At 32.6% G+C, this 12,429-nt stretch overlaps 1 protein-coding gene across 1 annotated transcript; it reads left to right on the forward strand.

Moving 5' to 3' along the window:
- The first annotated feature begins 1,053 nt into the window (after positions 1-1,053).
- On the forward strand, positions 1,054-12,138 carry LOC126886966 (zinc finger protein OZF-like). The gene is made up of 2 exons (XM_050654171.1): positions 1,054-1,398; positions 8,458-12,138. Exons 1-2 carry the CDS (start codon positions 1,329-1,331, stop codon positions 9,678-9,680), a joined length of 1,293 nt encoding a protein of 430 aa, XP_050510128.1. The 5' UTR covers positions 1,054-1,328; the 3' UTR covers positions 9,681-12,138.
- Positions 12,139-12,429: the final 291 nt, after the last annotated feature.

Here is a 12,429-nt window from a genome sequence, read left to right on the forward strand (position 1 = left end):
TTTATTTTGTAGTGATAATAACCGAATACAATTGTTAGAATTCATTAGTTATTAATTTATACTGTAATTTATAGTGCAACAAAATATTTTCTTTTTCGTTAATAAATATTTATTGACATAAACTGCGATAGTGAGGTTATGCATACAAAATCAAACTGATAATCAATATTGGAAAGTGAAGAATTTATAGTGCGTTTTTATTTTCTGTTTATATTAATACATAATATCACTAGCGTGACACGACATTTTTTTAAATGTCTCATTTAAACATACACAAAGCGTCCTTATAAAATTTCAAAAAACCGCCACCATGAGCAGGTCGGTCGATTTTGCTTTGACACTTTGTTAACGCTCGGAGCGAATTGTATTTAATTACAGAGTAATTTCCACATATTAATATATTTTTCAAATTGGGCTCTGTACCGCCATTCTTTATTATATTACGAATACGTGTGCCAAATATCTCGAAAAAATATTCAAAATTACAGCCGCAATCTTGGAACGCGTTTTCGCTACCTGTTGATCGCTACTGTTTCCTCTTAATATTAAAACACAACCTTAAAATTAATACTAATAAACAGTGTCAGTATTATGAGAAGAGAAAACAAATATTTTAAACTCAACGACAACAACGTGTTCATAACCAAACAGCTGTTTGGCAGATCGCGCAAGTCCCAAAAATCCTTTGATTTGTGCACCAAATACCGACAAAATTCGGTTTGTAGACCAACGCTGACCGCCAATCGCAAACTCATGCCAAGTGGTCCTGTACACGTTGGCCCAACGTGTACTAGCCCCATAAGATCTTTGACCTAGACACAGCGAAATACGTAACTTTTATTTTTCTACATAAGGGGCGTGCGACTTTTCCCAAACACGACTCTACCTTATCCTTATCGGCAGAGTCTACGATAAATTGAGTAATCTTTGTATAGCTGATAGCTTAAAGCTTACGTCGTAAGAGGCAGGCGGTTTCAAGAAAGAATGTGAACTGTCAGTCAAATCTGACGTTTATAAACGTCATATACATTTACTTTGACATTGACAGCTCAATGTTTATAAACAAAACTAATAATAATTTATCTTTAATCTATTATTACTTGAATTTCCTTAAGGAAATATTTTTATTAAATACAAAAACAAAATAAAGTTTAATCACATGGAATTAAAACAAGAAGTTAATGAAACGTCCTGTAAAACAGAAATAGATAATAATGAAGTGTGGGATACCCTTTTCCATACCTTTAAAACTGAAACTATTGAGGAACCCAAGAGAGAAACTGCAAATGATGCATTTGATTATTTGGTTTTAAAGAAAAACCTTATAAATGCAGCATGAAAATGAAATACAGCATGGTGAACATAAATTATTTGAAGAAAAACGAGAAACTGAAAAAAGTAAGTAGATAAACATTGACCTATATTTATATTTTTAATTTATTTATTAAACGGTAAAACCTTTTTTTACAATCATACATAAAGTACTGAAATAGAACATACAAAAATAGTTCAATTAGAACATATAGTATAGTATAGTTGATCCAAAAGATGGCATAACCCAGACATCCAAAGTGAAAGTTATCCTTCAACACCAAATTGTTCTATATGGTCCACATAATGTCCAGAAAAAAGTCACACCATTTTTGAGCGTCGGGTTTGGGGGGGAGAAATCGGTAAATTCGTAGTTGTTTAAGTTTTTCGCCAATATTTCTAAAACTATGCGGTTTAGCATGAACAACCTTCTATACAAAATTGTTCTACATTAAATTTGAAATAAAAAAGGCCCTATGCATAATCTTTCTAAAATGAATGGTTCCAAAGTTACGGAGGTAGTATAGTATAACTGGTCCAAAAAAGGCCTAACCCAAACATCCAAAGTAAAAGTTTTCCTCCAACACCAAAATGTTCTATATGGTCCACATATTGTTCAGTAAAAAGTTACACCATTTTGAGCTCCCGGTTTGGGAGGGAGATGGGAGAGAAGCCGGTAAATTAGTAGTTTTTTTAAGTTTTTCGTCAATATTTCTAAAACTATGGTTTAGCGTAAACAATGTTATATACAAAAATATTCTACATGAAATTTAAAACAAAAAATGTTCTATACATAATTGTTATAAAATCAACGGTTCCAGAGTTACGGAGGGTGAAAAGTCGAGGTTTTCGATACTTTTTATATTTTTTGGGCAATATTTATGATATAACTATACCAAAAACCCAGACATCCAAAGTGAAAGTTATCCTCCAACACCAAATTGTTCTATATGGTCCACATAATGTTCAGAAAAAAACCACACCATTTTGAGCGTTGGGTTTGGGGGGGGAGAGGGGGAGAAATCGGTAAATATAAAAAGTATCGAAAACCTCCACATTTTACCCTCCGTAACTGTGGAACCGTTGATTTTATAATAATTATGTATAGAACTTTTTTTGTTTTAAATTTCATGTAGAACATTTTTCTATAGAACATTCCTTACGCTAAAGCATAGTTTTAGAAATATTGACGAAAAAAGTAAAAAACTACTAATTTACCGACTTCTCCCCCATCTCCCCCCCAAACCGGACTCTCAAAATGGTGTAACTTTTTACTGAACAATATGTGGACCATATATAACAATTTGGTGTTGAAGGAAAACTTTTACTGTGGATGTCTGGGTTAGGCCTTTTTTTTGGACCAATTATACTATACTACCTCCGTAACTTTGCAACCGTTCATTTTAGAAGGGTTATGCATATTGCCTTTTTTATTTCAAATTTAATGTAGAACAATTTTGTGTAGAGGGTTGTTCATGTTAAACCGCTTAGTTTTAGAAATATTAACGAAAAACGTAAAAAACTACGAATTTGCAGATTTCTCCCCCCTCTCCCCCCAAACCTGACGCTCAAAATGGTGTGACTTTTTTCTGAACATTATGTGGACCATATAGAACAATTTGGTGTTGGAGGATAACTTTCACTTTGGATGTCTGGGTTTGGGTCTAACTATACCATACTAATATACAAATATTTGATATTTACAAATGTCAAAAGTAATAAAAATTACACAAATAAAAGTGAAAATAAAATAATAAAATATTTAACCTACTTAAACAAATTAATGTAACCTACTTAAACCCATGTCACAACTATACAGGGTGTAACAAAATTACAGGTCATAAATTAAATCACATATTAAATCACATATTCTGGGACCAAAAATAGTTCGAATGAACCTAACTTACCTTAGTAAAAATATGCACATAAAAAAAGTTACAGCCCTTTGAAGTTACAAAATGAAAATCGATTTTTTCGAATATTTCGAAAACTATTACAGATGTTTTATTGAAAATGAACATGTGGAATTCTTATGGCTGGAACATCTTAAATAAAAATTATAGTAAAACTTTTATGGGTGTTTTGTTCCCTTAAACCCCCCCAAACTTTTGTGTACGTTCCAATTAAATTATTTTTGTGTTGCCATTAGTTGAACTAGATTTTTAAAACTTTTTTGCCTCTCAGTATTTTTTCGATAAGGCAGTTTTTATCGAGTTGCAGCTCCTTTTTTAATATGTTTACATAAAAATTTTACGGGGGTTTTGTTCCTTTAAACCCCCCAAATGTTTGTGTACGTTCCAATTAAACTATTACTGCGATACCATTAGTTATTCACAGTGTTTTTAAAACTTTTTTGCCTCTTTGTATTTTTCCAATAAGGCCTCTTTTATCGAGATGTGGCTTCTTTTTTAATATGGTTCAAAATATACCTAAAAATGTAAATCATAAATAAATGTTCATATTATTACCCAGTCTCCATAATCGTACTTAACCATATACAAATATGTGGTGGATTTGACAAATATTCAAAATATCTCGATATAAACTGATTTTTCGAAAAAGTACTGAGAGGAAAAAAGTTTTTAAAACATTGTCTTTAACTAATGCACTACAATAATGATTAAATTGGAACATACACAAAAGTTTGGGGGGTTTAATGGAACAAAACCCCCATAAAATTTTTATGGAGTGTCCAAATTTCACTATAATTTTTTCTTAAGATACTACTGCCATAAGAATATCACATGTCCATTTTCAATAAAAAATCTGTAATAGTTTTCGATACATTGGAAAAAATCGATTTTCATTTTGTAACTTCAAAAGGCTGTAACTTTTTTTATGTGCACATTTGTACTAAGGTAAGTTAGGTTCAATCGAACTATTTTTGTTCCCAGAATATGTGATTAAATTTATGACGTGTATTTTTGTTACACCCTGTATAAGGTGAGGCAGATAACTGGCCTATTAGAAATATTTAGAGAACTAACGGCAACAGAATCATGAAAATTGGAATGAAGGGGTTTTGAAGGGTGATCTATTTAATGAAAATATTTTCATCAATTTGTCACTTCCGGTTATACCGGAAGTTGCTTGAAACTTCGTTTTTTTTAAATGGGACACCCTGTATATTTTTACATTTTAGATTCTACTCGATGTCTTCTTTCTTAAAATATGCGGTTTTGTAATGTCATACAGGGTAGTTTAAAAGCTAATTACGTTTTTTTATTAATTTCATAGAAATTTTCACACCCTGTAGAATTGTAGTAGTTGGATATCAAAAACTCTATTTATGTTAAAATGATTTTTAATATAGTCTACTATTATTAAAAATTATTAGTATAGCTAAATGTTAAATTTTAGTATACAGGGTTGGTCGAAACTCAGAATGAGGATTTTCTGAATTTTCTTAAATGGAACACTCTGTATTTTAGTATTGCAATGAAAAGACATTTTATGGTACTTTCTTATTTCTTAAGCATTCCCTATACCTAAATGCTTTAATTTTTGGTTAATTGTTAATAGCGCCAAGAATGTTAACTACGTAGGTATTTTGATAGCTCAACAATTATTGGCAAATTTAAAGATCAGTCTAGATTAATATGTATTTGTTTCCGAAAAATTATTTGTGATTGAATATTTTCACTGCCAACCTAATAAAATTTCACGTATTTTTTGTTGAAATTAATGTTTTGCGTGAATCACCAATAACTCACAAATTAAAGCAGTTAGGTATAGGGAATGCTTAAGAAATAAAAATGTAGCATAAAATATCATTTCATTACAATAATAAAATATAGGGTGTTCCATTTAAGAAAACTCAGAAAATACTCTTTCCGAGTTTCGACCAACCCTGTATAGTACAATTTAACATTTAGCTATACTAACAATTTTTAACAATAGTAGACTATATTAAAAATCATTTGAACATAAATAGAGTTTTTGATGTCAAACTACTACATTTCTACAGGGTGTGAATATTGCTAGGAAATTAAGAAAAAAACGTAATTATCTTTTAAACTACCCTGTATAATATTACAAAAACTCATATTTTAAGAAAGAAGACATCCAGGAGAATCCAAAAATGTAAAAATATACAGGATGTTCCATTTAAAAAAACGAAGTTATAAGCCACTTACAGTATAACCGGAAGTAGCAAATCGATGAAAATATTTTCATTAAAGAAATCACTCTTCAAAACCCCTTCATTCCAATTTTCATGATTCTGTTTCCTTTAGTTCTCGAGATATTTCTAATAGGACTTTTATCTCCCTCACCCTGTATATTGATTCAAAAACAATAAGAGAAAAAAAAACGCAAAAAACAGTAAAATTAGTAGATTCAAAGAATATACAACTCCTAGAAGAAGCTTTTATATGAAACAGATGGTCACGTTTATAAGCAGGCTTATTGACGAGGGATGTTGCGGCTGCAGTGCGGGCGGTGATAGTCCGTAGTCACTGTCAGGTATGCACCTCCATAGCACCTACTCAGTTGGAACGCAAAATCCTATGCTAAAACGCTACAGGGCCGTACCTTTCTATCAGAGTACATATTCGTTAGTAGATTGTCCACCTGTCTACGAAATTTCGGTAAAGAAACCCCTGTTGCATCTAGATTATAACAATTACCCAATCTCATGAATTGTGGCAATGGAGCATGGAATCCGTAGTTGGTTATGTGACTATTAGTTGCAAACAAAACAGTGTTCATTGTAACTCTTAAAGGCACACGAAATCTAAACAAGGATAATAGTTCTTCTGAACCAACAATTCCGGATACAACTTTAAACAAAAAAATTAAGTCCGCTGACAATCTTCGGTTTGCCAGAGATGTAAGTACCAGAAGATTTTGTAATTCTGCGTAACTATATGTACCTCCAGCATATCCAAGTTTAAATGCAATATATCTAAGGAATTTATGTTGAACTGATTCCAGTTGTTTAACTGAATCGTAATAGTGTCGGTTCCATATAACAAATCCATATTATTCTAAAATGGATCTGACATAGGCTGTAAAAACTACTTTAGATGCATAAGCTGACAAGGACCTAGTATTACGAATTATAAATCCCAACATTTTCATTCCTCTATTCACAATCTGGTAAAATGGTTTGTAAAAGTTAAATCAGAATTGAAAAGAATCATTAAGTCCTAAGTATCCTAAGTAACACGAAATAAAGACACATCATTGTTCACATAGTAGTAGTCGTAATTTGATAGAGTTTGTTTTCTTGAGAAACTTATGCAATGACATTTATTGGGATTCAATGGGGGGAGGTTAAGAGATGACCAATTGCTCAATGCATCAAAGTCGTTCTGAAGATTAAAATAGCTGTTTATGTCTTTCAAACATCTGCAAATAATAAAAAAGAGCAGTAATTAAAAATGGAATTAACATCATTAATGAACACATTAAAAAGAATCGGGGCTAGATGGGCAACCTGAGGAACACCAGAATAAACACCAAATATTATTTGAAAAATAATTCTTTATTTTGACTTTTTGTGTTCTACCAACATTTCTATCTTTTGTCACAATGCCCATTTAATATTGTTTAATGATTTGTACTCTTAAGATAAATGCTGTATTTTAAGTTGTTTAGAATTCAGACGTGTTTTTAACCTTTTCACTGTGGCTAGCTATAAAAGTAGTATGGTCTGTGGTACGGCTGTTTCATGCCTGTGCTGATCAACCTGGTTGTGACTGTTAATATTTTTTGGTGTTAGATTCTTGAAATGTATGAATTTTTAAATGTATTGTAAATTTTGATATAACATGCCTATTATTCTATGAGCAACATACAATATGCAAACAATATCTGATTCATACGGCTACCGTAGCGAATGCCGAAAAAGGTTACGCATATTAAGCTGGTTTCCATTGTACAGGCCCAAAATTATTTTACGTATATGTCCGGATCCCGCAGTGAAAAGTTTAATTACCTGGTTAGACAAAAACAGATTTGTTAATACTATAAACAAGACATACTGAAGAAACAATATAGACAGAATGTCGCTGAGTCACTTAACTTTGTTAATGCAAAATTATTGTATATAGTTCTTCCATTATATCTTTGCACATGTCTGAAGTTATTCAAGAAATTCTTTTTATACTGTCTCTTTTTTACTCACAGAAACTAGTATCTCAAAATTAAACCTCTTCTCCATAGAAATCACAGTAAGTTAAACAAAATACAGCATGTCTTTGATACCTACCTTGTTTACTATGAATTTTGAACCAACGAAAGTTTTACTTTAAATATTAACAATATTAAAAATAAACCATTATTAGAACTAATATTCCAGTTACACCATTTGTGGCTTCTAAAATTTTCAAGCCAACGAATCGCTGGAGCTAAGAAGGCAGATGAGATCTCTCAGGTTGCTTGGATCTCACTACCCGCTTGTCCAGCACAGTAAAATTCCAACAAAGATTAGTTCTCAATACTCAGAATCAAATTTAGTTCCCAATAATCATATCGTAACAATTTTGAACCAGCACCTGTGTTGCTACTATTGCTTCTCTTGTTCCTAAACCTTGCCTAAACCCGAACTGAGAATCACTGATGTCCCATTCACATTTTTTGTATAATCTTTGATGTAGTATTTTTAGGAATATCTTTAAAGTGTGACTCATCAGGCTAATGAGTCTGTGATTCTCACATCTTTTTGCATCGACTTTCTTGAGTAAGGGAATAAAGGTAGAACGTAGCCACTGTTGAGGATATCAACCAGTTTCATAAATAAAATTAAATATTTTGTGTAGTGCTGAAATTCCCCTTTCATTTAGTAGTTTGAGTATTTCTGAAGGGATTTCATCGGGTCCAGGTAACTTATTGTTTTTTGAATTTACTATTGCCTTTTCTATCTCCTCTTTAGTGATTGAAGGGATGGCAGCTGGTCGTTTGTATAAACTTCACTAATGGGTCTTTCGTCGTAGAGGAGCTCTCCTGGATGCAGTTTTCCCATATATCAATTTTCTCCTTTTCACCCAGCACTATCTGGTTATCCTGATTAACTATGGCAGTTGGTCTTCGTTTTCTGTATATTCCAAGTCTCCCCCTTGTGCATGCCTTACACAATCCTATACTATTATACTTTTACTTTTCGTTAAATAATAATACTGGTTTAATAGATAATTATTTTAGGTATTCCTTGGGAAGAGGTAGAAGCTGATGCTAGCAACGAATTTAAAGATCATCTTAGAAACAACAGTATTTTGAATCAATGTTTAACTGCTAATCCAAGTCTGAGCACTGGAGAAGGAAAAACTTTAACTTGTAAAATTTGCTCCAAAATGTTTCATGGGAAGTCCGATTTAAAAGAACATATGAAAATACATACTAAGAGAAAACCCTTTGCATGTAGTATTTGCAATAAAAAATTTACAAAAAAATATAATTTAGGGATACATATGAGAGTGCATACTGGAGAAAAACTTTTGGAGTGTGAAATTTGTTTAAAATTGTTTACAGTCATGGCCAACTTAAAAGAACATATGATGATACATAATGGGAAAAAACCCTTTGCATGTAATATTTGCAATAAAAAATTTACAAAAAAATATAATTTGAGCATACATATGAGAGTGCATTCTGGAGAAAAGTGTGAAATTTGTTCCAAATCGTTTACCGTCGTGGCCGAGTTAAAAGAACATATGGTGATACATAATGGGGAAAAACCGTTTGGATGCGATATTTGCACTAAAAAGTTTTCAGCAAAGAATAATTTGAAGGCTCATATGAGAGTACATACTGGTGACAAACGTTTTTTATGTGAAATATGTAACAATGAGTTTCAAGGAAGTTCGTGCTTAAGAAAACATATGTTAACACACACTGGAGAAAAATCTTTTGCATGTGAAATTTGTGCTAAACAATTTTCAATAAGAGCTGCTTTAAAAAGACATATGCGGGTGCATACTGGAGAAAAACCGTTTGTTTGTGAAATTTGCTTAATGGTGTTTTCACAAAACCATAATTTAAAAACACATATGAGAATACATACTGGAGAAAAATCGTTTGTGTGCGAAATTTGCGAAAAACAATTTTTAACGAAAACTATTATAAAAAGACATATGAGAGTGCATACTAAAGAAAAGCCTTTTGCGTGTGAAATTTGTTCCAAATCGTTTTCAGACAGGTATAGCTTAAAAGAACATATGAGGCTACATAGCGGGGAAAAACCATTTGGATGCGATATTTGCACTAAAAAGTTTTCAACAAAGAATCATTTAAAGTTACATACTAGGGTGCATACTGGAGAAAAACCGTATGTGTGTGAAATTTGCTCAAACGTGTTTTCACAAAGGTCCAATTTAAATATACATATGAGAATACATACTGGAAGTGGAACAAGTAGAAGGAAATAATATAGAACAAAATAAAAATTAACACACCCCACAAGAGCAACAGAAACAGATAGGAAATATAACACAAAAAGAATTAACGAATGCAATCAACAAAATCAAGATGGGCAAAGCACCAGGACATGACGATATAACTGCAGAAATGGTCAAATACATGAATGAAGAAAGAAGAAAGACAAGAACTAGTAAACATCATGATCATGAACCAAGCTAAGAAAGAAAAGAAAGTTCCACTAGTTTGACAGATAGGCATTTTAACACCATTGTATAAAAAAGGAGATAGCAAAGAATGCTCAAACTCTATAGGAATGGTAGGAATAGTAGGAATGAAAGCACAGTATGAAATAGCAATAGTAGGAATGAAAGCACAGTAGGAAAACTGTATGCTAGTATACTGGAAAACAGGCTAAGAGAAAAACTAGAAAACACCTTTGAGGAGAGCGAGAGTGGTTTCAGAAAAGAAAGAGGCACGAACGATCAGATTTTCATAATGAGACAAATAGTAGAAAAGGCTCTTAAAACAGAAAAGGAATATATGCATGTTTCATAGATATGGAAAAGGCTTTCGACAGAATTAAAACAGAATATATTTGGAACATACTAGAGAAGAGAAAAATTTAACAAGATCTAATAGGATGCACCCAAAGTTTATACGACAAAACTATGTTAGGACAAGGAATGAAAAATCAAAAATATTCGATAGCAACATTGGATTAAAACAGGGTTGTGTCCTGAGCCCACTACTCTTTAACCTACTACTACATGGTGTAATAAAAAATGCAAACACAAATGGAGAAAATATAATGTAGGATATTGAAAGTTGAGAATGAGAAAAACAATTACAAGAAAATATAAATATGAAAATATACAAAGTAAAATCAAAAACAATGATAATTGGAAGACAAAAAGAAAAACATAAAATAGAAGTAGATGGCAAGCAACTTGAACAGGTAGACCTGTTCAAACCGGGATGCAAGATTAGAAGATGAGATAAATGAAAGAATTGCAAAGACTGGTAAGCTGTACAATAATATTATGAGTAATTTTTTAAATAAGAAAGAAATACCTAAGGTTATAAAAACGAAAATAGTAAAAAAAAAATGTGATGCCTGTGAATCTTGGGCATTAACAAAAAGACAAAATAATAGACTAATAAGCACAGAAATGGGATTTTTGAGAACAATAGAGGGAAAAACAAGGAAAGACAAAATTTGAAATCAAACCTTTAGGGAAAATCTGAAAATACACACAGTTACAACAATCGAACAGGGACAACTTAGATGGCTCGGGCATGTACTGAGAAGAGAAGAAAAATTAGTAAGACATATGAAGCGAAAGATATGGGAAGAAAGAAGAGAGGAAGACCAAGAAAGACGTGGACAGAAGAAGTGAAGGAAGTGGCCTAAAAAAGAGAAATAAAATGGTAGGAAACACAAGCATTGGTCATGGATAGAAGGAAATGGAAAGAAATGTGGAAAACTGGCGGCCATTTTGACAGATGTCACGTGATTTATACTTAGTTTGGTTTGTCATTTCAATATGAGTAGACTGACGTCTGAACAAAGCTTCCAAATTGTACAAATTTATTTTGAAAATCATGGTTCTGCTCGAAATACGTATGACGCACTACGTCTATTTTATGGTATACATAATCGCCCATCAGAGCAATTAATTTGATTAATCGCACCTCGTTTACTCTAAATGATAATTCAAAATTATACAAAATTCAACTCGCGCAAGAATTGAAGCTACACGATCACCTAGCAAGGCGTATATTCGGTGAATGGGCCCAAAACGAAATTGCCGTTGATCCCGACTTTCATAAGCGAATTTTGTTTAGCGACGAAGCCCATTTTTGGTTGAATGGCTACGTCAATAAACAAAACTCTCATATTTGTAGTGAAGATAATCCTCAAGTGTATGTTGAGACACCACTATATCCAGAAAAATTGACTGTTTGGTGTGCCTTATTATGGGTGTATGGAATCATTGGTCCATACTTCTTCAAAAACGATGCTGGCCAGAAGGTTACAGTCAATGGTGACCGCTATTGAGTCATGATTACTGACTTTTTATTCCTGAATTGAACAACCATGATGTGCAGGGGTTGTGGTTTCAGCAAGACGGCGCACCATGTCACACAGCTCATGCCACAATGGATTTATTGAAGGAAACGTTTGGTAACCGCATAATTTCACGTTTCGGACCCGTGAATTGGCCTCCAAGATCGTACGATTTGACACCGCTAGATTATTTTCTGTGGGGTTATGTGAAGTCGCTAGTCTATGCCGATAAACCTGAAACGATTTACCAATTGGAGAACAACATTCGCCGCGTTATGGCGACAAATGTTGGAAAAAGTCGTAGAAAATTGAACTTCTAGATTAGACTACGTCAGTGCCAGCCGTGGCGGTCATATGCCAGAAATCATATTTGAAATATAAAAAAATATATAAAAAATAAAAAAATATATCAATATAAAAAATAATCTTTGTTTTATTCCACTTCACAGTTCTATACCTCTAAAAAAACACAAACATATCAGGGTACGAAAGATATATATTCCTATTAGTCTAAGAGCTAGTGAACCCTCCGACTAACGGTCGTCCTGTAAGGCTAGAAATTTTTCTAGTGATAAATCATAGCACACCAAGGCTAAAAACCATGACCTGGCAGGCATCAGCGGTGCACGTGTATCTCCCAAGTGAATCGAAAATGCAAATTTAGGGGGTAAAATAAACTTTCTCCTGTA

This window comes from Diabrotica virgifera, chromosome 6 (assembly GCF_917563875.1).
Source record: "Diabrotica virgifera virgifera chromosome 6, PGI_DIABVI_V3a".
Taxonomy (NCBI): domain Eukaryota; kingdom Metazoa; phylum Arthropoda; class Insecta; order Coleoptera; family Chrysomelidae; genus Diabrotica; species Diabrotica virgifera.

What these genes read in the sequence shown, in the direction of transcription:
- LOC126886966 (XM_050654171.1), top strand. Translation starts at nt 1,329, where the DNA reads ATGCAGCATGAAAATGAAATACAGCATGGTGAACATAAATTATTTGAA. An exon ending in AAAACGAGAAACTGAAAAAA is followed by an intron (nt 1,399 to 8,457) that starts GTAAGTAGATAA and finishes TAATTATTTTAG; the next exon opens with GTATTCCTTGGGAAGAGGTA.